Here is a 26,543-nt window from a genome sequence, read left to right on the forward strand (position 1 = left end):
TGGGGGAAGGGGAGATTTTGAAACTGGTGAAGTCCACATTGATACCATTGGGCTGCAGGGTTCCCAAGCGGAATATGAGTTGCTGTTCCTGCAACCTTCGGGTGGCATCATTGTGGCACTGCAGGAGGCCTATGATGGGCATGTCATCTAAAGAATGGGAGGGGGAGTGGAAATGGTTTGCGACTGGGAGGTGCAGTTGTTTATTGCGAACCGAGTGGAGTTGTTCTGCAAAGCGGTCCCCAAGCTTCCGCTTGGTTTCCCCAATGTAGAAGAAGCCACACCGGGTAGAGTGGATGCAGTATACCACATTGGCAGATGTGCAGGTGAACCTCTGCTTAATGTGGAAAGTCATCTTGGGGCCTGGGATAGGGGTGAGGGAGGAGGTGTGGGGGTAAGTGTAGCATTTCCTGCAGTTGCAGGGGAAGGTGCCAGGTGTGGTGGGGTTGGAGGGCAGTGTGGAGCGAACAAGGGAGTCACGGAGAGAGTGGTCTCTCCGGAAAGCAGACAGGGGTGGGGATGGAAAAGTGTCTTGGGTGGTGGGGTCGGATTGTAGATGGCGGAAGTGTCGGAGATGATGCGTTGTATCCGGACATTGGTGGAGTGGTGTGTGAGAACGAGGGGGATCCTCTTTGGGCGGTTGTGGCGGGGGCGGGGTGTGAGGGATGTGTTGCGGGAAATGCGGGAGACGCGGTCAAGGGCGTTCTCGACCACTGTGGGGGGAAAGTTGCGGTCCTTGAAGAACTTGGACATCTGGGATGTGCGGGAGTGGAATGCCTCATCGTGGGAGCAGATGCGGCGGAGGCAGAGGAATTGGGAATACGGGATGGAATTTTTGCAGGAGGGAGGGTGGGAGGAGGTGTATTCTAGGTAGCTGTGGGAGTCGGTGGGCTTGAAATGGACATCAGTTACAAGCTGGTTGCCTGAGATGGAGACGGAGAGGTCCAGGAAGGTGAGGGATGTGCTGGAGATGGCCCAGGTGAACTGAAGGTTGGGGTGGAAGGTGTTGGTGAAGTGGATGAACTGTTTGAGCTCCTCTGGGGAGCAAGAGGCGGCGCCGATACAGTCATCAATGTAACGGAGGAAGAGGTGGGGTTTGGGGCCTGTGTAGGTGCGGAAGAGGGACTGTTCCACGTAACCTACAAAGAGGCAGGCATAGCTGGGGCCCACATTTCAGTAGTCATGGGCACATTTGCTAACAAATAACGTCAAGACAGGCATGAACCTGACAGAATATTTGCATGGGTAATCAGTCAGTTGGTAGTAAACAGAGCTGCAGACAGGCTGAAAGAAGATTACATTTTTAGTAAGAAATCATGGAGGTACAACAAAGTTTTTAGATCAGTAAAATGTGACAAAGGTGTCAATAACAAAAATCCGGCTGTTGGTGTGAGTCACTATCAGAAAATTATTTAGATACACAGGGTTGAAATTAGTATAATTTTCAAATTGGATTTTTCAGCAATCTATACCTCTTATAATAAATCATTTGGGGACATAGACATTGGTGGTGATGGTAGCATTTATTGTGCGTCCCTATCATCCTTAACTGAACAGCCTATTTCATTACATTGCAAACACACAGTGATGAAATACCTCATCTTGGCAAGGATATTAACAAAATACAGTGTAGAGCTAGAGGAACTCAGCAGGTTAGGCAGCATCAGAGGTGCAGGAAAGCTGACATTTCGGGTCAGGACCCTTCTTCAGAAATGGGGAGGGGGTAGGGAGCTCAGAAATAAATAGAGGAGGGATGGGGCTGGGGAAGGTGGGTGGATGGTGATTGGTGAGTGCAGATAGGGAGTGGTGGAGATTGGTCACTGATTTTGGGGGGGGTGGATATGTGGGAGAGAAGATGAACAGGTTGTGTCAGATCAAGGAGATGTGAGGGTTGGTCATGGGATGAGACTGGGGGTGGGGAGAATTTGAAACTGGTAAAATCCACATTTAGGCCTTTGGGCTGTGGGTTCCGAAGGCGGAATATGAGGTGCTGCTCCTCCAGTTTCCGGGTGGCGCCATTGTGATACTGGAGGAAGCTCAGGATGGACATGTCACCCAGGGAGCGGGAGGGAGAGTTGAAATGTTTCACGACCAGAAGGTGTTGTCATTTGTCGCGTAGAGTGCAGATGCTCTACAAAACGGTCTCCACTTGGTCTCACCAGTGTCGAGGAGACCGTATCAGGAACAGTGGATGCAATAACCACATTGACAGATGTGCAGGTGAACGAGAGTCTGATGTGGAAGGTTTGTTTTGTGCCTTGGATGGAGGTGAGGTATAGCACTTCCTGCAGTTGCAGGGAAAGGTGCCAGGGGTGGTGGGATGGGCAAGGGATTTGAGGAGAGAGCGGTCCCTAAGAGAGGTCGATAAGGGTGGGGAGGGAAATATATCTTTGGTTGTGGGGTCAGATTGTCGGTGGCAGAAGTGACTGAGAATGATATGTTGGTGGGTTGGGGTGATAAAGAACATAGCACATAGAACAATACAGCGCAGAACAGGCCCTTCGGCCCTCGATGTTGCGCCGACCTGTGAACTAATCTAAGCCCTGGGAGAACAATGGGGATTCTGTCTTTATTTTTGTTGGGGAAGAACTCCCCTCCCGGCTTCCCATTTCTGAAGAAGGGTCCTGACTCGAAACATCAACTTTCCTGCTCCTCTGATGCTACCTGGCCTGCTGTGTTCATCCAGCCCCACACTAGGTTATCTCTGACGCCTTGCTATTTCAAGGATATTAAACTAACTTTTCAATTAAAAAATGTGACAGTTATGGTTGGTACTATTACTAAAACTGTCATTAATACAAATTCTGCATTTAATTATTAACTGCATTGAAATTGCCTATCAGCCATAGTGAGATTTGAACTCACATTTATATTAGTAGTCCAGACTTCTGTATTACTAGTTCAGTAACATAATGACAACACGACTGTTCCTTGCTTATGGAATGGATGTACAGTGTTCAACATGCATGAACAAAATTTGAACAACAGTTGTGTTTACAGAAATTAATGCAGAAGCATGTACTGTAAAAAGGGGTACAGATTTTGAGTTCTTTGATTAATCCTGTTGTGGAAATACGGATAATGTGACTTGTATGAAATATTCTGAAAACATTTTATTTCACTTAGATGTATCACAAGACAACATTTATTATTTAATTAGACAAAATATGGAAACATTTAAGCAAAAAACTTGTCAAACAACACAAAAAAAACAATCTATATAATTTTCATTCATACATTTCAAAAAAAAAGGAAATCTGAAGTCTCAGTACAAAGCAGTATTTGGGATTCAGAAACAGATATGTCTGTCCTCAGTAATGCCTGTTCTAGAAATATTGGACGCAAGCTGGTAAAATGCTTGACATGTGAACATCTTCACAAAATGCACCAAGCCAAGAAAATAAAATGATATATTGTTCTGTTTTTCAGTTCATTCTTCTCTTGATCATGGTTCTCCTGTTACAGGGGATTGATGTTCAGATTTACTTGACAACCATCTAATGGGATGTTCTTTTTGTGTAGTGGTCGATGAACGTCTTTGCAGAAATCAAAACTTGTCCTTAACTTGCTTTTTTGGCCTGGGAGTAAAGTAGTAAAAATGTACGTTATTAGAGAGAAAACTAGTACAATGTTAAAGGATAGTGGTTCAGTGTGATGCTATATAAATGTGAAAAGCATCATTTTAAAGAAAATTGATTTTCATCCACAATTCAGTTCCCCATTCCAAAGAAATGCCACACTGAATTTGAAACGTTTCTTTCTCCAAAGACACTGTTAGGCCTGTTCAGTTTTTCCAACCCACCTTCTGTTTTATTACATATATTCTCAGCCTCAGACAGGCCGTCGGGATTGCAGTGAATACAACGAAGATACAGTTTACAAGGTGAAAAAGAAAGTCGAAGATGAGGTTATCTAGGCTTGTTTCAGAGATAGTAGGAACTGCAGATGCTGGAGAATCTGAGATAACAAGGTGTAGAGCCAAACGAACACAGCAGGCCAAGCAGCATGAGAGGAACAGGAAGGCTGACGTTTCGGGCCTAGACCCGAAATGCCAGCCTTCCTGCTCCTCTGATGTTGTTTGGCCTGCTGTGTTCATCCAGCTCTACACCTTGTTATCTCAGGTTATCTAGGCTGCTGTTTACAGCTGGCTCCAGGGTAGAACTAGCTAAAAGAGTTGTGAACATGCTTCACAAATGGGGAAACAGTACCGGGTGAAGCCATTTTTACAAACTGTTACAATGATTCTTAGTGTCTGAGGAGTACCCTGTTCTAGAGTTATTAAAAAGACTGACACAGAATACTGAAAAAAAAACTTTGTCATTGATATTTTCACTGTTGACTCTCTCAATTATTCCTTGCATAACGAAAGGCCTGAATTGTGGACCTATTACTGGTTAAAGAATCTCATTCACAGTACAATCTGTAATAGCTACTGAATATTCTATGAATACCATAGATTTGTTAAATGTTGGACGGAGACAACTATTTGTACATGGCATACTTTATTATGCCGTATTTGTCTCACTAATGTCTATTTGGCTGGCAGATAGAAAATCCAGTATTTGAGGTTCAAGCCAAATAACTACAGCTCCTACAATCCTCTAAAGCCAATATAATACATAGAACATTACAGCACAGTACAGGCCCTTCGGACCTCGATGTTGTGCCGACCTGTCATACCGATCTCAAGCCCATCTAACCTACACTATTTTGAAAAGTCAAATACATTTGAGAACTACAGTATTGACCCAGAGTTAAAGATTAATAAACTTTGAGCAGCACCGTATTTACAGCTGCTACATTTTTTTCAAAATATTGGTACAAGGTTTCCACTGCAATAATTTATTTGGAACTTTATGTTTAATATTGGAAGCATTTAAACATAATGCACCAAATAGAAAAGTCCAAGGGATGTAGCTGCAATGACCTGTATATGCACCATTATTTATTGCAGTGCATTAATTTTCAGATTGCAATAGTGAATAATATTAAAGGCTATTTCAATTATTGAAAATATACATAATACTGCACACATTTTCAGACTGTTTTTCAGGTAAAATATTGCTGCACTTTTGATTTGTCTTTTTTTTCCCCAGCAAAAACTTACATTTAATGTAAAGCAGTTCTTAAGTGCCTGAAACTCGTTTGCACACACGTCCTTTCTGAGGTCCGTGCTTCCCTGAGTATTTGCAGCCACACACCTGCCATATGCCGACGCCTTAGAATCAAAAAGGGAGATGGAATAAGTTATTGTACTATAGATAAATTTCACAGCAAGGAGTAAGATTATTAATAGGAATACAAAAAGAGCAACTATCGAACATATGTGGATCATTTCGCAATTGGTTAGCACTGCCTCACAGTGCCAGGGTCCCAGGTTCAATTACACCCTTGAGCAACTGTCTATGTGGAGTTTGCACATACTCCCCATATCTGTGTGTTTCCTCCCATAGCCCAAAGATGTGCAGGTTAGATGGATTAACCAGACTAAACACCCCATAGTGACCAGGGATGTGAGCAGAGATCATGGGAACTGCAGATGCTGGAGAATCCAAGATACCAAAGTGTGGAGCTGGATGAACACAGCAGGCCAAGCAGCATCTCAGGAGCACAAAAGCTGACATTTTGGGCCTAGACCCTTTTATTTCAGAACCCTCTCCCCATCCCCCTCTCTGATGAAGGGTCTAGGCCCGAAACGTCAGCTTTTGGGCTCCTGAGATGCTGCTTGGCCTGCTGTGTTCATCCAGCTACATACTTTGGTATCCAGGGATGTGCAAGCTAGTTGGATTAACCATGGGAAATGTGGAGTTATGGAGTCAGGGTAGGCGGTCAGTCTGGGTGGGATGCTCTTCTCAGAGGGGTGGTGGTGATTTGATGGGCTGAATAGCCTGATTCCACACTGTATGGATTCAGCAATTCTATGTGACGAATAATTAAGCAGTTCAGTTGAAGAGTGAGGGAAGTAGGATCGCCAGTCCAAGTAAGAGGGGAAAAAAATGTCTGACACTTGCAAGTTCACACTAGAGAACTGAAAAGTGTCCAAGAGTAGCACGTTATTCCCTAACACAAACAAATTTGCTGCAGAAGCTCAGCAAGTCTGGCAGCATCAGGGAAGGTAAAATCAGAGTTAACACTTTGGGTCCGGTGATCCTTCCTCAGAACTGACAGTGGCGAGAAAATATCAGTTTTTATGCAGAAAATAGGAAGGTGGGTGGGGTAGGGGGCAAACGATAGGATAGAGCACAAAAGAGAGAAAAAAATTGTTAGACAGATAAAGGAGTTACTAACGATCAAGCTGGGAGGGTGAATAGTTGTTAATGGGGACTGTTAGTGACTAACTACAGAGGGTGTGTAATGGCAGGCTATGTGGTAACAAGGACAGGTGTGTGGGGTGGGGGGCTGGGACATGGGAGAGTTTAGGCCCTAAAATTATTGAACTCAATATTGAGTCTGGAGGGCTCTGGGTCCCCAAGCAGAAAATGAGATGTTGTTCCTCCAACTTGCATTGGGCTTCGTTGGAACACTGCAGCAAGCGAGAGACAGAGATGTTAGCCAGGGAGCAGGGTGGTGCGTTGAAGTGGCAGGCAACAAGTAGCTCAGAGTCTTTCTTGCGAGCAGAACATAGATGTTCTGCGAAACAGTTGCCAAGTGTACGCTTCTTTCCCCAATGTAGAGGAAGCTACATTCAATAATTTTATGGCCTAAACCCTCCCATGTCCCACCTGCCTACCCCACACACCAGGCCTTGTTACCACAAAGCCTGCCATTACATACCCACTGTTGTTAGTCATTAACAGTCCCCATTAACAACTATTCACCCTCCCAGCCTGATCATTGGTAATTCCTTTGTCTGTTCCACTGTCTCTCTCTCTTTGGGCTCTATCCCATCGTTTACTCCCTAACCCACCCACCTCACTATTTTCTGCAGATAAACTGACGTTTTCCCATCTACCAACAGTTGAGAGGAAGGTCATCAGTCCTGAAACATTAACTTTTCTTTTGCCTTCCCAGATGCTGCCAGACCTGCTGAGCTTCTCCAGCAACTTTGTTTTTGTTCTGATTCACAGCATCTGCAGTTCTTTTGGTTTTTACATCATTCCGTAAGTTTTGCTGACAACGTTGTATGGCATGGAGATGTTTATTTCTTTATTGTAAAATAATTGTTTCTCTAGTCAAGACAGCACTTTAACCTGCACAGTCATCCAACCATGTATCATCAGCCCCTTCTCTACACAGTCTTCGGTGCCAGCTTTTCAGCCTTATCGCCTAGAGACTAATGGTCAGTCTCCAAATGTACTCTCATGACACCCAGCTCTACTTTTATCAAACCTCTGACCAGGCCTTTGTTGTCTGCATACATTTTCCTCCAATTGAACACTGGTGGAAAGCAGAAAACACAATTTTCAGTCCCTCAACAAAATCCACAGCCCCAAAGGCATCATCCTCCTACTGCACCGCTGATTTCTATGAAGTCAGAAGTTGCAAATAAAAAGGCACCATTCAATAAAGTGTTTCAGAGAGAGTAAGAACTGTAGATGCTGGAGAATCTGAGATAACAAGGTGTAGAGCTGGACGAACACAGCAGGCCAAGCAGATCAGAGGCACAGGAAAGCTGACGTTTCGGGCCTAGAACCCCCTTTCTTCAGAAATTAAGTACTTGGCTTCAGCCATCAACATCTTGGACATCACCAGGACGAACTTCTTCAACTTAACAACACAGTCTGCTCCAGCACTCAGTCAAAAAGGAAGCAAAAATGCAAAAAGAGAACTGCAGATACTGGAAATCTGAACCAAAAACCGAAAATTTGGAGAAACTCAGCTGATCCGGCAGCATCTTCAGAGCTGGGGGCACTTACATTACACTATAGAACCAAAGGCTACCTGTCACAACGCCCAACTTGATGGTTTACACGTCTCCTTTCGCTCAAACTCCTCCAGACTTACAATCTCCCACATCTGGCAGTGGTTTGATGTGATGATTTGGGCTCGATGTGCATCTTTCCATAGTCCAATCCCAGTCGGCCACCTTAGCCCTACTTCGGAGAACTCTGCCCACTGCCTCTACCTCCATTGCTCCCCCTTTGGGAAACAGCTGTCTGCTCTGTCCCTTTTGACCTCCATCTGCCCAAGACCGGTTTACAGCGAGGTCACTTGAAAAATCCATGTATAATTCTGCTGCAAAACAGACACACAATTCCGGTAGAGTGTTCGATAAGGCAATACCTGAACAGGATTAAAATAAGATACGAACTGACCTCCGCGGCACACGCTGCCATAAAATGTGGAAAGCTCCTGAGCTTTTCCCGAGTGCGGCTCCAAACCTCCGTCCGCGGCATCGCCCTGGGCGCGGCCATCTTGACTCCGTGACGTGATTCCGCCGACCGCCGCCCCCGAATGGACGCACGAGGTCGGCGAAGCGGCTATCCATTGGACAGCGGCGGTTGTCCGTCAAAGGAGGCGGGACGATGGCAACAATCGGGGAGAAAGTGGGCTTCATGCAGCGGGTGAGCGGAGAACGTAGGGGGGGGGGTTAGAATGGTGGAGGTGGAGAGAGGGAGGGAGGGAGGTAGGTAGGTTAGTTAGTTAGTTAGAGTGGTGGGTGAGGGAGGGGGGGTTAGAGTGGTTGGTGGGTGGGTGAGGGAGGGGGATCAGAGTGGTGGGTGGGTGAGGGAGGGGGATCAGAGTGGTGGGTGGGGGAGGGAGGGGGATCAGAGTGGTGGGTGGGTGGGTGGGGGAGGGAGGGAGGGAGGGGGATCAGAGTGGTGGGTGGGTGGGTGGGTGGGGGAGGGAGGGAGATCAGAGTGGTTGGTGGGTGGGTGGGGAGGGAGATCAGAGTGGTGGGTGGGGGGGGAGGGAGATCAGAGTGGTGGGTGGGGGGGGAGGGGGATCAGAGTGGTGGGTGGGGGGGAGGGGGATCAGAGTGGTGGGTGGGGGGGAGGGAGGGAGAACAGAGTGGTGGGTGGGGGGGGAGGGAGGGAGGGGGAACAGAGTGGTGGGTGGGGGGGGAGGGAGGGAGGGGGAACAGAGTGGTGGGTGGGTGGGGGGGGAGGGAGGGAGGGGGAACAGAGTGGTGGGTGGGTGGGGGGGGGAGGGAGGGAGGGGGAACAGAGTGGTGGGTGGGGGGGTGGGGGGGGAGGGTGGGGGAACAGAGTGGTGGGTGGGGGGGTGGGGGGGTGGGGGGGGAGGGTGGGGGAACAGAGTGGTGGGTGGGGGGGTGGGGGGGGAGGGTGGGGGAACAGAGTGGTGGGTGGGGGGGTGGGGGGGGAGGGTGGGGGGGAGGGTGGGAGGGAGAACAGAGTGGTGGGTGGGGGGGGAGGGTGGGGGGGAGGGTGGGAGGGAGAACAGAGTGGTGGGTGGGGGGGTGGGGGGGGAGGGGGGGGGGAGGGTGGGGGGGTGGGGGGGGAGGGGGGGGGGGAGGGTGGGGGGGAGGGTGGGGGGGAGGGTGGGAGGGAGAACAGAGTGGTGGGTGGGGGGGTGGGGGGGTGGGGGGGGAGGGAGGGAGGGAGGGAGAACAGAGTGGTGGGTGGGGGGGGGGAGGGAGGGAGGGAGGGGGAGGGAGGGAGGGAGGGAGGGGGAGGGAGGGAGGGAGGGGGATCAGAGTGGTGGGTGGGGGGGGGAGGGAGGGAGGGAGGGGGATCAGAGTGGTGGGTGGGGGGGGGAGGGAGGGAGGGAGGGGGATCAGAGTGGTGGGTGGGGGGGGGAGGGAGGGAGGGAGGGGGATCAGAGTGGTGGGTGGGGGGGGAGGGAGGGAGGGAGGGGGATCAGAGTGGTGGGTGGGGGGGGGAGGGAGGGAGGGAGGGAGGGGGATCAGAGTGGTGGGTGGGGGGGGGAGGGAGGGAGGGAGGGGGATCAGAGTGGTGGGTGGGGGGGGGAGGGAGGGAGGGAGGGGGATCAGAGTGGTGGGTGGGGGGGGGGAGGGAGGGAGGGAGGGGGATCAGAGTGGTGGGTGGGGGGGGGAGGGAGGGAGGGAGGGGGATCAGAGTGGTGGGTGGGGGGGGAGGGAGGGAGGGAGGGGGATCAGAGTGGTGGGTGGGGGGGGGGAGGGAGGGAGGGAGGGGGATCAGAGTGGTGGGTGGGGGGGGGAGGGAGGGAGGGAGGGGGATCAGAGTGGTGGGTGGGGGGGGGAGGGAGGGAGGGAGGGGGATCAGAGTGGTGGGTGGGGGGGGGAGGGAGGGAGGGAGGGGGATCAGAGTGGTGGGTGGGGGGGGGGAGGGAGGGAGGGAGGGGGATCAGAGTGGTGGGTGGGTGGGTGGGGGGGGAGGGAGGGAGGGGGATCAGAGTGGTGGGGGGGGAGGGGGATCAGAGTGGTGGGGGGGAGGGAGGGAGGGGGATCAGAGTGGTGGGTGGGTGGGGGGGGAGGGAGGGAGGGGGATCAGAGTGGTGGGTGGGTGGGGGGGGAGGGAGGGAGGGGGATCAGAGTGGTGGGTGGGTGGGGGGGAGGGAGGGAGGGGGATCAGAGTGGTGGGTGGGTGGGGGGGGAGGGAGGGAGGGGGATCAGAGTGGTGGGTGGGTGGGGGGGAGGGAGGGAGGGGGATCAGAGTGGTGGGTGGGTGGGTGGGTGGGAGGGAGGGGGATCAGAGTGGTGGGTGGGGGGGGAGGGAGGGAGGGAGGGGGATCAGAGTGGCGGGTGGGGGGGGAGGGACGGGGATCAGAGTGGTGGGTGGGTGGGTGGGGGGATCAGAGTGGCGGGTGGGGGGGGAGGGAGGGAGGGGGATCAGAGGGGCGGGTGGGGGGGGAGGGAGGGGGATCAGAGGGGCGGGTGGGGGGGGAGGGAGGGGGATCAGAGTGGTGGGTGGGTGGGGGGGGAGGGAGGGGGATCAGAGGGGTGGGTGGGGGGGGAGGGAGGGGGATCAGAGTGGTGGGTGGGGGGGGAGGGAGGGGGATCAGAGTGGTGGGTGGGGGGGGAGGGAGGGAGGGGGATCAGAGTGGTGGGTGGGTGGGTGGGGGGATCAGAGTGGTGGGTGGGGGGGGAGGGACGGGGATCAGAGTGGTTGGTGGGTGGGTGGGTGGGGGGATCAGAGTGGCGGGTGGGGGGGAGGGAGGGGGATCAGAGTGGTGGGTGGGTGGGGGGGGAGGGAGGGGGATCAGAGGGGTGGGGGGGGAGGGAGGGGGATCAGAGGGGTGGGTGGGGGGGGAGGGAGGGGGATCAGAGGGGTGGGTGGGGGGGGAGGGAGGGGGATCAGAGTGGTGGGTGGGTGGGGGGATCAGAGTGGTGGGTGGGGGGGGGAGGGAGGGGGGTTACAGTGGTGGGTGGGTGAGGGAGGGAGGGAGGGGGGTTACAGTGGTGGGTGGGTGAGGGTGGGAGGGGGGTTAGAGTGGTGGGTGGGTGTGGGAGGGAGGGGGGTTACAGTGGTGGGTGAGGGAGGGAGGGGGGTTACAGTGGTGGGTGGGTGAGGGAGGGGGGTTAGAGTGGTGGGTGGGTGAGGGAGGGAGGGGGGTTACAGTGGTGGGTGGGTGAGGGTGGGAGGGGGGTTAGAGTGGTGGGTGGGTGGGTGAGGGAGGGAGGGGGGGTTACAGTGGTGGGTGGGTGAGGGAGGGAGGGAGGGGTGTTAGAGTGGTGGGTGAGGGAGGGAGGGAGGGAGGGAGGGGGGTTAGAGTGGTGGGTGGGTGGGTGGGTGAGGGAGGGGACTTACAGTGGGGGGTGGGTGAGGGAGGGGGTTAGAGTGGTGGGTGAGGGAGGGAGGGAGGGGGGTTAGAGTGGTGGGTGAAGGAGGGAGGGAGGGGGGTTACAGTGGTGGGTGAGGGAGGGAGGGTGGGGTGTTAGAGTGGTGGTTGAGGGAGGGGGATTACAGTGGTGGGTGAGGGAGGGAGGGGGGTTAGGGTGGTGGGCGGGGGGGAGGGGGGGTTAGAGTGGTGGGCAAGGGCGGGAGGGAGGGGGGTTAGAGTGGTGGGCAAGGGCGGGAGGGAGGGGGGTTAGAGTGGTGGGCGGGTGAGGGAGGGAGGGGGATTACAGTGGTGGGTGAGGGAAGGAGGGGGGTTAGGGTGGTGGGCGGGGGGGAGGGGGGGTTAGAGTGGTGGGCAAGGGCGGGAGGGAGGGGAGTTAGAGCGGTGGGCGAGGGGGGAGGGAGTGAGGAGGGGGGGTTAGACCGGTGGGCGAGGGGGGTTAGAGCGGTGGGCGAGGGGGGTAGGGAGGGGTGTTAGAGCGGTGGGCAAGGTGGGGTGGGAGGGGGTTAGAGCGGTGGGCGAGGGAGGGAGGGAGGGGTGTTACAGTGGTGGGTGAGGGAGGGAGGGGGGTTACAGTGGTGTGTGGGTGAGGGAGGGAGGGGGGTGACTGTGGTGGGTGAGGGAGGGAGGGAGGGGGTTTAGAGTGCTGGGCGAAGGGGGGAGGGAGGCAGGGGGGTTAGAGTGGTGGGCGAGGGGGGAGGGAGGCAGGGGGGTTAGAGTGGTGGGCGAGGGGGGATGGAGGCAGGGGGGTTAGAGTGGTGGGCGAGGGGGGAGGGAGGCAGGGGGGTTAGAGTGGTGGGCGAGGGGGGATGGAGGCAGGGGGGTTAGAGTGGTGGGCGAGGGGGGAGGGAGGCAGGGGGGTTAGAGTGGTGGGCGAGGGGGGATGGAGGCAGGGGGGTTAGAGTGGTGGGCGAGGGGGAGGGAGGGGGGTTAGAGCGGTGGACGAGGGCAGGAGGGAGGGGTGTTAGAGCGGTGGGCAAGGGGGGGAGGGAGGGAGGGAAGGGGGTTAGAGCGGTGGGCGAGGGAGGGAGGGAGGGGGGGTAGAGCGGTGGGCGAGGGGGGAGGGGGGTTAGAGCGGTGGGTGAGGGGGGGAGGGAGGGAGGGAGCGGGGTTAGAGCGGTGGGCGAGGTGGGGAGGGAGGGAGGGAGGGGGGTTAGAGTGGTGGGTGAGGTGGGGAGGGAGGGAGGGAGGGGTGTTAGAGCGGTGGGCAAGGCGGGGAGGGAGGGCGGTTAGAGCGGTGGGCGAGGTGGGTAGAGAGGGGTGTTAGAGCGGTGGGCAAGGTGGGGTGGGAGGGGGTTAGAGCGGTGGGCGAGGGAGGGAGGGAGGGAGGGGTGTTACAGTGGTGGGTGAGGGAGGGAGGGGGGTTACAGTGGTGTGTGGGTGAGGGAGGGAGAGGGGTGACTGTGGTGGGTGAGGGAGGGAGGGAGGGGGTTTAGAGTGCTGGGCGAAGGGGGGAGGGAGGCAGGGGGGTTAGAGTGGTGGGCGAGGGGGGAGGGAGGCAGGGGGGTTAGAGTGGTGGGCGAGGGGGGATGGAGGCAGGGGGGTTAGAGTGGTGGGCGAGGGGGGAGGGAGGCAGGGGGGTTAGAGTGGTGGGCGAGGGGGGATGGAGGCAGGGGGGTTAGAGTGGTGGGCGAGGGGGGAGGGAGGCAGGGGGGTTAGAGTGGTGGGCGAGGGGGGATGGAGGCAGGGGGGTTAGAGTGGTGGGCGAGGGGGAGGGAGGGGGGTTAGAGCGGTGGACGAGGGCAGGAGGGAGGGGTGTTAGAGCGGTGGGCGAGGGGGGCGAGGGAGGGAGGGAAGGGGGTTAGAGCGGTGGGCGAGGGAGGGGGGGTAGAGCGGTGGGCGAGGGGGGAGGGGGGTTAGAGCGGTGGGCGAGGGAGGGAGGGAGCGGGGTTAGAGCGGTGGGCGAGGTGGGGAGGGAGGGAGGGAGGGGGGTTAGAGCGGTGGGGAGGGAGGGAGGGGGGTTAGAGCGGTGGGCGAGGTGGGGAGGGAGGGAGGGAGGGGGGTTAGAGCGGTGGGCGAGGTGGGGAGGGAGGGAGGGGGGTTAGAGCGGTGGGCGAGGGGGGGAGGGAGGGGAGTTAGAGCGGTGGGCGAGGGGGGGAGGGAGTGGAGTTAGACCGGTGGGCGAGGTGGGGAGGGAGGGAGGGAAGGGGGTTAGAGCGGTGGGCGAGGAGGGGAGGGAGGGAGGGAGGGGGGTTAGAGCGGTGGGCGAGGGGGGAGGGGGGTTAGAGCGGTGGGCGAGGGGGGGAGGGAGGGAGGGGGGTTAGAGCGGTGGGCGAGGTGGGGAGGGAGAGAGGGAGGGGGGTTAGACCGGTGGGCGAGGGGGGGGAGGGAGGGAGGGGGGTTAGAGCGGTGGGCGAGGTGGAGGAGGGGGGTTAGAGCGGTGGGCGAGGGGGGCAGGGAGGGAGGGGGGTTAGAGCGGTGGGCGAGGGGGGGAGGGAGGGAGGGAGGGGGGTTAGAGCGGTTGGGGGTGAGGGAGGCAGGGAGGGGGGTTAGAGCGGTGGGCAAGAGGGGGAGGGAGGGAGGGAGGGGGGTTAGAGTGATGGGTGAGGCGGGGAGGGATGGAGGGGGGTTAGAGCGGTGGGCGAGGGGGGGAGGGAGTGAGGGAGGGAGGGGGGTTAGAGCGGTGGGCAGGGGGTGAGCGAGGGTGGGGGGTTAGAGCGGTGGGCGAGGGGGGAGCGAGGGAGGGGGGTTAGAGCGGTGGGCGAGACGGGGTGGGAGGGAGGGAGGGGGGTTAGAGTGATGGGTGAGGCGGGGAGGGATGGAGGGGGGTTAGAGCGGTGGGCGAGGGGGGGAGGGAGTGAGGGAGGGAGGGGGGTTAGAGCGGTGGGCGAGGGGGGGGAGCGAGGGAGGGGGGTTAGAGCGGTCGGGGGGTGGAGGGAGGGAGGAAGGGGGTTACAGCGGTGGGCGAGAGGGGGAGGGAGGGAGGGAGGGGCGTTAGAGCGATGGGTGAGGCGGGGAGAGATGGAGGGGGGTTAGAGCGGTGGTTGAGGGGGGGAGGGAGTGAGGGAGGGAGGTGGGTTAGAGCGGTGGGCGAGGGGGTGGAGCGAGGGAGGGGGGGTTAGAGCGGTCGGGGGGTGGAGGGAGGGAGGGAGGGAGGGAGGGGGGTTAGAGCGGTGGGCGAGAGAGGGAGGGAGGGAGGGGGGTTAGAGCGATGGGTGAGGCGGGGAGGGATGGAGGGGTGTTAGAGCAGTGGGCGAGGGGGGGAGGGAGTGAGTGAGGGAGGGGTTTTAGAGCGGTGGGCGGGGGGTTAGAGCGGTGGGCAAGGGGGGGAGGGAGGGAGGGGGGTTAGAGCGGTGGGCGAGGGAGGGAGGGGGGTTAGAGCAGTGGGTGGGTAGGTGAGGGAGGGAGGGGGGTTAGAGTGGTGGGTGAGGGTGGGTGGGAGTGAGGGATCGGGTGGCGGGTTAGAGCAGAGGGTGGGGGTTAGAGCGGTGGGTGAGGGAGGGAGGGGGGTTTATTGCGGTGGGTGAGGAGGTGGGGTTAGAGTGGTGGGTGAGGGAGGGGGGTTAGAGCGGTGGGTAAGGGAGGGGGGGTTAGAGCGGTGGGTGAGGGAGGGGGGTGGTTAGAGCGGTGGGTGAGGGAGGGGGGTGGTTAGAGCGGTGGATGAGGAAGTGGGGGTTAGAGCGGTGGGTGAGGGAGGTGGTTGGTTAGAGCGGTGGGTGAGGGGGGGGGAGGTTAGAGTTGTGGGTGGAGTGGCGGTGGGAGGGTGAGGGAGATGTGCGTGGTAGTGTTGGGGGTTAGTGTGGTGAGTAAGGGAGGGGGCAGAGAGTGGTGTCAGCATGTGGAATAAATGGGAGAAAGTGGTGTGTATTTTGGGGATGGGGTGAGTGTTGGGAGTCTGGGAGAGGGTTGGGATGGGGATAGTGGGTGGAGGAGTGGGAATGGAGAAGATGGGAGAGCACACGGGATGAGATCATGGAGGCTGGTAGGTGGAGGGTTTCAGATAGGGTGTTGAAATGGGCTAGAGGGGGTGAGCGGTGGGTGAGAGGAGGGACAGGGGTAAGATGGTTGATGGGTGTAGAGGTATGTTTGGTGGTGTGGGTTTGAGAATGGAAAGCGTTTGAGAGGAAGGTTGGGTGAGTGTGGGGGTTTGAGAATGGAAAGGGTTTGAGAGGAAGGTTGGGTGAGTGTGGGGGTTTAGTTCAGATCTCCAGTGTCTGCAGTATTTTTCTTTCATTCTTGTCATCCCAGTCCGTCACCTCACAATTGTCTGGTCTTTGGGAACATCTGGATGTATGGGCATCCTCACACTGCTAACCCCAAATCCTTCCAGTTTCTTTATTTAATTTCAGCTGTGTGGTTGGGCTGGCCGGGGGGTGGGGGGAGGTGAGTGAGGGAGTTCAAATGAGCAAACAGTTTGGGCAGCCTTAGTTGTAACTATATTACGTTTTTTTAAAAAGTTTGCATTGTGTTTCTTTACAGATGCCTATGTTGATGAAAGCAACATCAGATGATGAAGTACCATGCCCTGGATATCTATTTGAGGAGATTGCCAGTATCCTTGCCTCATGCATTCAGGATTTCTGAGATTAACTGTCTAGCGTGTCTTTGGGAAGCAAAATTGAATCCTTGCAACAAATTATTTTTGGTTCCAGTAAAATGCAAAATGTTGTCAAACTCATACTTACCGGAGAAATAGAATGAATGAGCTGTTTCTGAATGGATAAAGTCATTGAATGACCCATCACCTTTCAGTTCTGTCCACAACATATGTAATAAAATCCTTCCAGTCCGACTTGCATCTTTTCCTGAGCCAACAACAGTGACCATGACCAAGATGTATTTTGTAACATCCTCCAGTGTCCTTTTGCAAAGTTTAACACATTTACAATTACCGTCATGCTCATCAGCTCTCCATTGTCCAGCTCTGTTGCGTTAACTTGCACAATTCCACTCCTACTTTTCCTGACACACTCACTATATCCCCAGCAATGCTTTTTGCTTCCTTTTCTACATAATAACCTCTAGAGTAATTAAAAATTGCGCCTTGGTGTTGAGAGATGTTTCTATCACTTTAAGTTTTGGATGAATTGTAACTTCTGGTTGAGAAGAAGAAAACATTGCTCTTGGCTATGAAAACACACTGTACACCATTGATGCTAATTCCGTCACAGTCCTTGATCTCTTGTACAGGCCAAACAAAGCCTTTTTATCCTGTTCAGTACTGAAAGCAGTTGCTCGTAATCCACTCTTAGCCAGATCATTTATTTTCATTGCCCCTTGTGTATTTTATCCCTGGTCTCAGATTTTCTGCCCATGATGCTCCATACGATGGCTGAAATCCATAACATTTGTCATTTGAAACTGGTTTATTCTAGTGCTCTCCTAGCTGGCATTGCGTAGCTGCCCACCAATGACTTTGACCTTTACTGGCTTCCTCTCGCCAACACATTCAATTTTAAAAGCCTTGTTTTGTTTTTTAATCCCTCCATTGGTCTCACTCCATCCATCTCTGAAACCTCCTTGAGTTTTCCTTACTTTCTGTGTCTGTTTTATCTACCAACACTAAGTTTAGTACATTCTCCCTGCAACCCAACCACTGCCACCTTTGTTTTATCACTGAAGAGAGAGATTTTGACTCAAGGCCCCTCCCTGGTAATTGAATTCTAAGGTCTGTATTTCTTTACTTTAAATTTTTTCAAATTGTGTTCTTTTTTGTACAGCCTTTAATGGTTCCAGTTAAATTTTCCTTCTAGTTTGGTATTTTGGTACTTACTGCTTTGTAAAGTTCCTTGGGGATGCTTTGCATGCTAAAGGCATCATTGCTGTTATTTACCCAAACCTGTAGCCTATGGTAATCTAAGGATAAGAGCCATGATCTTATCAAGCTGGAGCCACTGGTGTATTTTCTGCAGTGAGAAAATAATCAGTCATTCATGGTTGATGTAAATTTTCTGTGGACGTTGATGTTATTTCCTGACAATGAAATTGCAGAAATTTCTCATGAGTCTGTGGGGTTGTGTCAGTGCCTTTTGGAATACCTGCTGGAGCGTCTGCAGAGCAGCTCCTGTCATGTTAAACTTAAGGTGAGTGACACTCCTTTTGGCATCACATGTCCTTGATCCAATGTACTTTCTAATTGCTTCATTCTACAGGGAAAACAATTTGTTCATCTTTGTACCTTTTGACTGACAAAAATGAACACTTTTTGGTGATCAGCATAGTTGGACAGTAATCAGCCAGAAACATCACATAACATTGGATAAGGGTGAGATGTTCATTACACAAAGTTTCCCATCTCTGTGGAACACTTTTGCGTAAAGAAGGGCCCATGCCCCCGACAGTGTTGTTTAAAGGAATCGTGATCTATTTACAGGTTAGTTGCCGTGTATTTCTAACTGCTGGTCCATCTTTGAAATTTTCCTATATTTGACCAAAGTTGAAATCACCTACAAAAAGTGAGATTACGTTTTTTTTGTTGGTGACTCTGTTGGCTGATACCAACCTTCTCTATTGTTGTGACTCTTAAATTTAAGTACTTATGCTGAAACAAGTTGATCTCAAATGATGTGTGGCTGGGTAAGGTTCCTCTTGTAATTCAGGATGACTGTGAGAATAAAGAGAAACTACACAGATCAAGACAGGCTGCTGCAAGAAGGAGGGGGAGAAGGGCTCTCATTGGTAAGCCATGTCCATCAATGTCTTTGAAGAGAAATTTTTTTACCACAACTTCAGTGTTGACTTATACCCGAGCTATCTGAACTTTGCTAAGGAGGCCACGACTGACGTCTGCAATTCATTCATGGGATAAGGCCGTTAATAACTGGACCAGCATTTACTCACCATTCCTAATTGCCGAGAGGACAGTTAAGAGCCAGCCACGTTGTTGAGAGTCTGGAGTCACATGTTGGCCAGGCCAGATAAGGAAAGCAGATGTCCTTCCTAAAGGACATTAGTGATTATATGGGTTTTTCCTGACAATCTGCAGTGGTTTCATGGTCATTGTTAAACTCATATTTCCAGATTATAATTGAATTCAAATTCCACCATCTGCCTGCAACCTCAGCTGCAAGCATTGCTGTGGCTTTCACGGTGACTGTGGCTCTAAACTTCTTTATTGGCAAGGATGCTCCTAGAGACATAAACAACATTTCATCTCATAGTTTGCATGAGGGTGGTGCTTGGGTTCTTTCATCAAGGAAACTGCTTCATCCCACTCCCATTTTCTGAGGGCAAGCATACTTAGCGAACCAGAGGGTTTACTTGGGTTGGAGCCTTCTGTCCAGTGTAGGGTATTATTGACTTCATGAGCCTTGCACTCCTTCTGAACTGGAATGGATTCCACATCACTAGTAAGCAGTAGGGGTATAATAGCAGGCAACACATCATTCACACTAGTTATCTTGTAACAGTCATAATTTCCTTATGCACAAGCACTCGGTATTTCACCTGGCATGGTAAATCAAAGACTAATGGGTGACAAAGTTACCAACTCGTAACTTTATTTGTGACGCCAGTCTAGAGACCCCACCTCTTTGCATAGTAGGCATACAACGAAAGTCATGTTGCCACAGGAACATGAAAGAAGATAACATCGATATCCTCGTGCAGTATTTCTGCTTGGACCACTTTGGGGTAGCCCTGTAATACTTAGCTGAGTTGGTATCAAGACTAATGCTAATTTGTTGTATGCTACATATGTTGGTCATGATGAGAGAAGGGCTTTGTTCAGCACCCATCATTCAAGAAGCACCAGAACGAGAAGGAAGTGATGGAAGATGCAACCCAGACTGCTCCTTTCTCTCTAGATCTGATAAAATAATTCATGAGCGATGGTAATAATTTCAAACACACCTGCCATTTGTAAGTAAGGCCAAGCATTTGTAATATTAGGTCACCCCCAGAAAAGTCTGCATTATATGTTACAGTAAGTACTGGCTGTGCAGTAATAATTTAAAACAGCAGGTGGCAAGCTGTTATGCGCCATAATGATTGAGCATTGACAGCTCTGCTCCCTCTTTCAGTAGTTATTCAATTTAATCTCCACAATGTTTTGAGAAACTACATTGCCAACTCTTACAAGTCTCCCAACCATTTCTTTTTCCAAATCCTGAGATTAATAACCCTGTATTTCTTTTCCTTATAGGAATGAGTCTGAAATAACCCCTCAAAGGCCAGTGTCCCATTATGAAGTCACCCTTTATTAAAGTGCGCATGGTACATGACACTGACCCAGCTAGCACAGAGCCAGCTCCCAGACTGAGCAGAGCTGACAGTCCTGATTATATCTGTCAGCCAGGAGTCCCTGACTGGACCAGGTTAACAGCCCCAGTCAGCATACTCCTGTGAGGTCCACCTGGCTGAGATCTTTCCAATTACTATTCCCCTCCTCTGCTAATTCCTGGGACATAAGCCTGTTCCCTGTTCTGGAGATACCGAGGCATGTACTGGACCATAGACTGTCTCCTGCGCCCAGACCATTTTAACCAAAACTCATCTTAAGGCAATAACGTCATCGAAGCTGTGACATCTGCCATGTCCATCTTGTCCGCAGAGGTTTCCTCAACACTAGGCTGGGTGGGTGAAGGGATTTGCCCACAGTTTCTGGCAGCCTTTCTGGATGTTCTGAGGGGCGGGTATGTTTTGTTCCTGCCTTGTTTGCGAGGTTATAGTTTTTATGTGGCCAAGTGCTTGTTCAGCATCACCTGTTCTACCTGATCTTGGCATGTCACGGGACCTGATCTCGTGTCGACCCTGCCTCTTACCATTGCAGGGCTATTCCTGTGGTTTCACCACCAAACCTCATCTGCAGAAGTAAGTTGTCTCTCATGCTTAGAGGAGCCTTGTGTCTGGCATTGGTGCTCCTAATGCTGTTTCACCACATCCCAGCCCCAAATTCCAGAATGATCACATATCACAGCGCAAGTCTTCTCCCCATTAGGAACTTTGGTGGAGCTGTCTCTCTAGTTGTGCGAGAGGAGCAGGAACGGGAGCTGGGACAGTTTGGTATCTAGTGAAGCAGCAGGCTGTTTCTTTTAGCCTGCCTTCAAAGTTTGGATTGTTCTTTTTACCAGAATGCCATTTGACTTCAGGAAATGCTCAAATTCCTAGCAGGTAAATGATGGCCCATTGTCTGTGACCAATACCTGTGGAAGTCAGTACATTGCAAAAGACGCTCGCAGTTTTTCAGTCGTCGTCCTTGTGTTTGACAAATGAACTCTATGCATGTCCAGCCACTTTGAATGGGTGACCACAATGATGAAAAATGTAGAGCCTGTAAAAGAACCTGCAGAGTTGATGCATAACTGAGTTCAGGGTTTACCCAGCTATTCCCGTGAATGTGGGGGAGCTGCTGGCAGTAATTTCTGTACTTGGTGTTCTGTGTACTGCTTCACCAATACAATGGTGACATTCAATCCTGGCCACTAGACACACGTTCTGCCCAACATCTTCATTTTAGTTTTGCCAGGACTTTTTGTGTCAGCAGTGACTGGAGCGGTGTCCAGAAAGCTTAAGGCCAGAACAGCTTTTCCGGTGGCAGCACCAAAGTGATGTATCCACCAGTGAGGGCAGCTCGAAGCGTCTGCATTTACCGCTTGGCTTTGCACATAGTGTTTCAACTTGTAATTATATGCACTCAATGAGATCCCATTGCAGAGTTTGACCTGAAGCTGTGGGGGCCCTGTCCTCTTTGCCCATTCTGCAAACGGTACTCGTTTGATGATTCTTTCACTTTCCAGCCTCCTGATTTCTGCCTCAACTTCTGCTTATCAGGCAAATGGCACTGGGTGGGTCTTGAAGAATCATGGAATTGCTTATTGGTCAACATGTAGGTTAGGCTTGACCCTCTTGATTGTCCCTAAACCTCCCTGAAAACCTTCTGGTATTTAATTAAAACTTCACTAGGCAGCCATTTTCTATTCGAAAAATATTGAGCCAATCAATTTTGCCACATCAAGTTTGGGCCTGAGCCTTTTACTAGAATCAATGATAACTGAACCACCTGCTTTTTGTAAGAGACCAGAACCAAAGTTGTATCCTTAATCTGTAGTGTGTCTCACCCTGGTCAAGGCCTTATGCAAATTTAAGGGTTGGAGTCCGGAGCGAATTTTGTTAAAGACTGTTCTACAATCACTGAAACAGTCGCACCGGCATCAACCTCTGTTAGAACTGGGTGCACATTTAACCAGACGTCTATTTTGATTAGTTTTGATTTGAATGCCCCTAATCAGTTTAACTGTTCCAACCCAGCTGCAGTGGATTTTCCAGGGTGTGCACTCTCATGAATACCGGCCTAAGAGTTCTCTCACTGAATTCAGTCCAAGTGGGACTCTTGCTGTTTCGAGTCCACGTACCAGCAGCAATTACAATGGCCTGCTGGCCCAGATCCTTAGAAAAATTTTAACTGTTTGGCAGAGGCTTGGCTTTGTTTTTGGGTTTTGCTGTGGTCCCTCTGTTCAGGACATATCCTGATTGTTACTATGCAATTGCTTTCATGCAAGTGGTGTTGCCCAAGCTCAGTCAGCCTGGTGAGAGTGTCCACTTCCACTGGGATATCCAGTAACTCATTTGCTCCACATGCTACATTTTCTAACAACAAAACCAGCTGTAGTGCCTGTTTGAACTCCAGTTTGGTTTCTGCTAGTAGTTGCTTTTGCATGGTCACATCATTAATCCCAGGTACCAAGCAGTCTCTTAACATCTCATGAAGAGTTAAATCACATGCTTCTGCCTTAACCTTATCAAAAATTCCACTACGGATTCTCCTGATGGTCGATCTTTCGAGTAAAACCAATAGCATCTTAGAATTAGTGGAGTCTTGGGGTCCTATTATTCCTTAGCTAAATCCATCAATTCTTAAAAATGTTTTAGTATCTGGTGCCTCAGAAAGTTAGGTCCCTACTAACTGGAAAAGCTGAGGGTCCACAAGTTGTCAGGCAAATTACTTGTTGCTTTTCATCTGCCCCAGAATTATTTGCGTGGACAAAAAATGCATTCTGACCAAGCTGATTACCAAGCAGCTATCTACTGTAATCCCATTTTTCAGCATTTAGCCTATGGTCACATACACATTGACATTTAAATTGTTTATACCAAAAAGCTTCATTGTAGTGATGGCTCCTGCCTCTACCACCGCTTGAGGCAATTGATTATAGATACTTGCCACCATTTGGATGAAAATGTTTTTCCTTGAATTCCCCCTCAACCTTCTGCCCCATAAATTAAAGCTGTACCGTATGATTATTGACCCCTCTATTAAGGCAAAAGTTTATTTCCATCTATCCTGTCTCTGCCTCCATAATTTTGAACATCTCAGTCAGGTGCCCCCTCAACCTTCTCTGCTCTAAAGAAAACAATCTGAACCTATCTAGTCTGTCTTCATAACTGAAACAGTATAGCCCAGGCAACACCCTGGTGAACCTCCACTGCACTTTGTCTCGTGCAGTAACGTCCTTTCTGTAGTGTAACAACCAGAGCTGCACATAGACAACGGCCGTGGCCTATCTGATGTTTTATACTGCTCCATCACAACCTCCCCACTCTTGTATTCAGTAAATTGACTAATAAAAGAAAATAGCCCACATGACTTCTTAACATGGTGGCTTAGTGGTTAGCACTGCTGCCTCACAGCATCAGGAACACTGGTTCAATTCCACTCTCGAGCAACTGTCTGTGTGGAGTTTGCACATTCTCCCCATGTCTGTGTGGTTTTCTCCTGCAGTCCAAAGATGTGCAGGCTAGATGGATTGGCCATGCTAAATTGCCGATGTGATCAGGGATATGTAGATTAGGTGGGTTATAGGGGGATGGGTCCGGGTGCGATGCTCTGAGGGTTGGTGTGGACTTGTTGGGCCAAAAGGCCTGTTTCCACACTGTAGGGATTCCCTGATCTTCTATGATCAATGACCTACATGACTTGCTGCTTTCAAGGTTCTATGGATGTGGATACCAAGGTCCGTCTGATCCTCTACTCCCTAGGATCCTACTATTCGTTGCGTATTTCCTTACTTTCTTAGCCTCCAAAAATGCATCACTTCGCATTTTCCTAGTTTAAATTCCATTTACTACTTTTCTGCCCATCTGACAAATCCGTCTTTATTGTCCTGTAGTCTGAGACATTCCTCCTCACTGTTTTGCATACCACTGATTTCTCATGTTGTTTACAAATTTACTGCCTGTACCTGCTACATTCCTGTCCTGCCTACTAGCTGTTGGCACTTAAAACGTAATCAAAGTTCTTATCCCTTTTTCTTGATTTTATTTATCTGTTATTTTTAACTGGTACAGTGTGTTCAACTCATTTGTTCTGGAATATCTGCATTCCTCCAGTTCTGACCTCTCGTGAGCCCTGATTTCTATTATTACATCATTGGTGGCCTGGTCTGCATTTGCCCAAATAGTCTGAAATTTCTTGCTAACCTGTCTGCCTCTTAACATCTCCCTGTACTTAAATGATGTTCTGAAAATATACCTCTTTGATCATGGCTTTGGTTATTTTTGTTGATTTATGCTTCTGTGGTTTGGTGTAAAATAAAATTAGAAACGTAAAGTGCTTTGGAAGATTTTACTTTGTTAACGGCACTCTGTAAATGTAAATTGTTGTTTTTGGATCAACGAAACAAGAAATTACTGTGTGTACATTTTGTGTACCTTCTATAAAGTGGATAATGGATTGACGAATATTTAATTTGTATGCTGCATCTTTTGAATGTTTGGAATGTTGTTTGAATTGGATACTTCAACCTGAAAATCTGGTAGATCACTTTTGGTAGCCCTTGGGTTTAAAATTTATGAAAGGTGTAAATTTTAGTGCTATTTTGTTTAAAGTATTGCCAATAAAATAACACTGTTGAAAATTAGAAAGTAATGTCATGAAGCAAAGGAAGTATGCAGTTCCCAGTGAGAGCCAAAGGAATTAAGAATCTTGACTTTCAGAAATCTGTCTGGAATTTTTTTCCATGTTTGTCTGATAAACACAATTGACGAGGATCTGATAAGTAAACCGATTGCAAAATTCTTGCAAGACAGTACTATGAAGTGTAGAGGTATTGTTTTAAGTTAGCATTGTGTTGACTCATGTACAGTGCACTACCTGACTCACGTGTCATAATTTGGCTGCTTGTATAAAAGCCAGACAGGGTGTTAATCTCAAACAAAAATAAAGGTTATTTTCTTGCTGGCTTGTGGTCGTTTCAGTTGCAAAGTGAAAATTAGACAAAAGGTTCTATTGTGCTGTGTTGGAGATTTCCTGGCTTCTGTTCAGAAAGCAGTCTGCTCTATTTTTGTGCTTATTGATAGGTTCTCAAGATCTTGCGGCATGTCTGTAATCATGGCTCACCTCAATTTACCTTGGACCTTCGGAGGAATGCTACTCTTATTCAAGAGGTGACAGGTAGGAGTTAATAATAGTTGGTAAGTTGATATTTGATTTTGATTTTATTGTCATATGCTGAGATACAGTGAAAAGTATTCTTTTGGGAGCTATCCAGCCAAATCATACATTACATAAGTACACCAGGGTAATAGAACAGAATGCAGAGATAGTGCAGGGAAAGATCAACTCGAATATGAGAGGTGCATTCATAAGTCTGAAAGTGGGGAAGAAGCTGTTCTTGAATCTGTTGGTACGTGTTGTCAAACTTCTGTATCTTTTGCTCAATGGAAGAGGGAGGAGGAGAATATAACTGGGTGGGAGGAATCTTTGATTATGTTTGATTTCCTGAAGAAGGGTCTAGGCCAGAAATGTCAGCCTTCCTGCTCCTCTGATGCTTGGCCTGCTGTGTTCATCCAGCACTACACCTTGTTGTCTCTGATTCTTCAGCATCTGCAGTTCCTACTATCTTTGATTATGTTGTCTGATTTCCCAAGGCAGCAGGAAATGTAAACAGAGTCAATATAATCTAATGTCCATTATATAGTATGTAACAAAAGAGAGATTTCTTTATCTTTAGTACATAAGGCACGTGGTAGCAGATTCACTAGTTGCCGTTCAACCTGTTGGATTTTAAAGGGATATCAGAAAGATTGTAGAATAGGTGATCATTCCACTTCCATCTGTTTTACTTTCCTGCTGAATTTCCGCGCGGTAGTTTCTAAAAGTGAATGCGAACTATTTGGGTTTCCTGTTTTATTGTTGTCACCAAAGATTCATTTCCCCACACAGTAAATGCAGTGCAGCCAGTTTGTCGTGACTTTCTCACTTGGGAGGTCAGTAACAACCAGTATGAATTATTTTCTCTCAATTAATCAAAGAAAATTGCTTATTCTCATTCATGTAATTTCTTAGACTATCCTTCATTTTTGGAGGGACAGTTAATGTTGTATAGTTTTCATACTTGGTTGATTGAATCCTGTGTTGAGTTAAGAAAGCTCAAGTTGATTAATTTATTTGAGAATTGGAGTATTTTCATATAATATTCAAGCAACCTGGTGATTGATATCATTTATAAGGAATATCATGGAACTGGAACGTACTGCCATCTAATTTGAAGGGTACTCTGGGATGACGCAGTGCTGGATCATTCATTATATTTACATTTTATTATGGAGTTAATCATATTAAAGTACTTTGCGAGCTGTGAAATTTCAGTATATCTATTTGTGAATTTTCATTCAGTACTGCCTCATCTTGTCACACAGTGTCATTGATCATTGTCTTCAGATCACTATGGCAAACAGGACCAAATATTATAGCACGGTGATCAGTTGTAAGAGGAAAAGCTGTGTAGCAAAAGGTGGTAAATGAAACAAATTTTGTACAATCAGAACCTATTGTCACTTTATCACACACATTAAGCAACTCTTTTGTCAAATATACCAGATTAGGTTTTTTTTATGAGACACTTCTTTCTTGTTATAAAAATTCCCTGGAGTTCTCATAACAACAGTTCTTTTTTGGTAGGAAAGTTAATTAGTCAATGAATCATAAACTAATTATATAATTT

At 50.4% G+C, this 26,543-nt stretch overlaps 2 protein-coding genes across 2 annotated transcripts in view; one reads left to right on the forward strand and one right to left on the reverse strand.

Annotated features, from left to right (window-relative positions):
* Positions 1-1,334: 1,334 nt before the first annotated feature.
* Positions 1,335-8,378, reverse strand: ndufaf8 (NADH:ubiquinone oxidoreductase complex assembly factor 8). The gene is made up of 3 exons (XM_048555330.2): positions 8,253-8,378; positions 5,105-5,215; positions 1,335-3,575 (listed from the first exon to the last, which is right to left on the reverse strand). The coding sequence occupies exons 1-3, from the start codon at positions 8,349-8,351 to the stop codon at positions 3,558-3,560; spliced, it is 228 nt and encodes a 75-aa protein (XP_048411287.1). The 5' UTR covers positions 8,352-8,378; the 3' UTR covers positions 1,335-3,557.
* A 38-nt stretch (positions 8,379-8,416) lies between these two features.
* Positions 8,417-26,543, forward strand: part of tepsin (TEPSIN adaptor related protein complex 4 accessory protein) — a 46,502-nt gene continuing 28,375 nt past the window's right edge. The window contains exons 1-4 of the mRNA XM_048555555.2: positions 8,417-8,501; positions 16,081-16,153; positions 17,593-17,684; positions 24,898-24,991. Coding sequence (XP_048411512.1) covers positions 8,463-8,501; positions 16,081-16,153; positions 17,593-17,684; positions 24,898-24,991 — 298 coding nt within the window. The 5' untranslated portion in view covers positions 8,417-8,462. The remainder of the gene's footprint in view (positions 8,502-16,080; positions 16,154-17,592; positions 17,685-24,897; positions 24,992-26,543) is intronic.

Source organism: Stegostoma tigrinum, chromosome 22 (genome assembly GCF_030684315.1).
Source record: "Stegostoma tigrinum isolate sSteTig4 chromosome 22, sSteTig4.hap1, whole genome shotgun sequence".
Classification (NCBI taxonomy): Eukaryota; Metazoa; Chordata; class Chondrichthyes; order Orectolobiformes; family Stegostomatidae; genus Stegostoma; species Stegostoma tigrinum.

Bases quoted from the DNA above. Each gene is read 5' to 3' on its own strand.
- ndufaf8 (XM_048555330.2), bottom strand. From the start codon at position 8,351: ATGGCCGCGCCCAGGGCGATGCCGCGGACGGAGGTTTGGAGCCGCACT. The intron at 5,216-8,252 runs GTCAGTTCGTAT...TTTGATTCTAAG, and splicing joins TGGCAGCGTGTGCCGCGGAG to GCGTCGGCATATGGCAGGTG.